Source organism: Trypanosoma theileri (assembly GCF_002087225.1).
Source record: "Trypanosoma theileri isolate Edinburgh chromosome Unknown TM35_Tth_17_V1, whole genome shotgun sequence".
Lineage (NCBI taxonomy): Eukaryota > Euglenozoa > Kinetoplastea > Trypanosomatida > Trypanosomatidae > Trypanosoma > Trypanosoma theileri.
In genome coordinates this window covers 496,511-496,898 of record NW_021639859.1, presented here as the reverse complement: position 1 = coordinate 496,898, position 388 = coordinate 496,511, and the positions used below count along the sequence as shown (strand labels likewise).

General features: G+C 51.3%; 1 protein-coding gene across 1 annotated transcript; it reads right to left on the bottom strand.

The window, feature by feature from the left end:
- Positions 1-378, bottom strand: TM35_000173260 (Tbingi protein; the record flags this gene model as incomplete). The annotated part of the gene is made up of 1 exon (XM_029026405.1): positions 1-378. A coding segment is annotated over one exon (378 nt), but the record flags the coding sequence as incomplete, so codon positions are not given.
- Positions 379-388: the final 10 nt, after the last annotated feature.

Here is a 388-nt window from a genome sequence, read left to right as displayed (position 1 = left end):
AAGAAGTGGTACAATAATGCCTACTTTCCAAGAGACTGGGACTACGCCCGTACGAAGGCTCTCGTTGAAGAGGGCAAGAGTCTCCGCTTTGGCACAAGGTCCCAAGTGTTGGAGTGACTCGCCGTAGATACCGTCTGGACCTGCGGCCGTCCCTTTAGGAAGGAGACGCTGTGCCCGTTCCAGTTCTGCTGCTGTAATGGGTATGAATTCTGTATCGGTGACTGGAATGGGCGGTGGAGGGTAGGAATGTGGGTGACGTTTAGCTCGTCTTGAATATAAACGGATAAAGTGCTTCGCTTTCTGGTTTTCCGTGAGTACCGTATTATTAATCTTTATCGCCGGGGTACTGAGGGGGCGCGGGGCGTAAATCCTCTTCAAAATGTTCCAA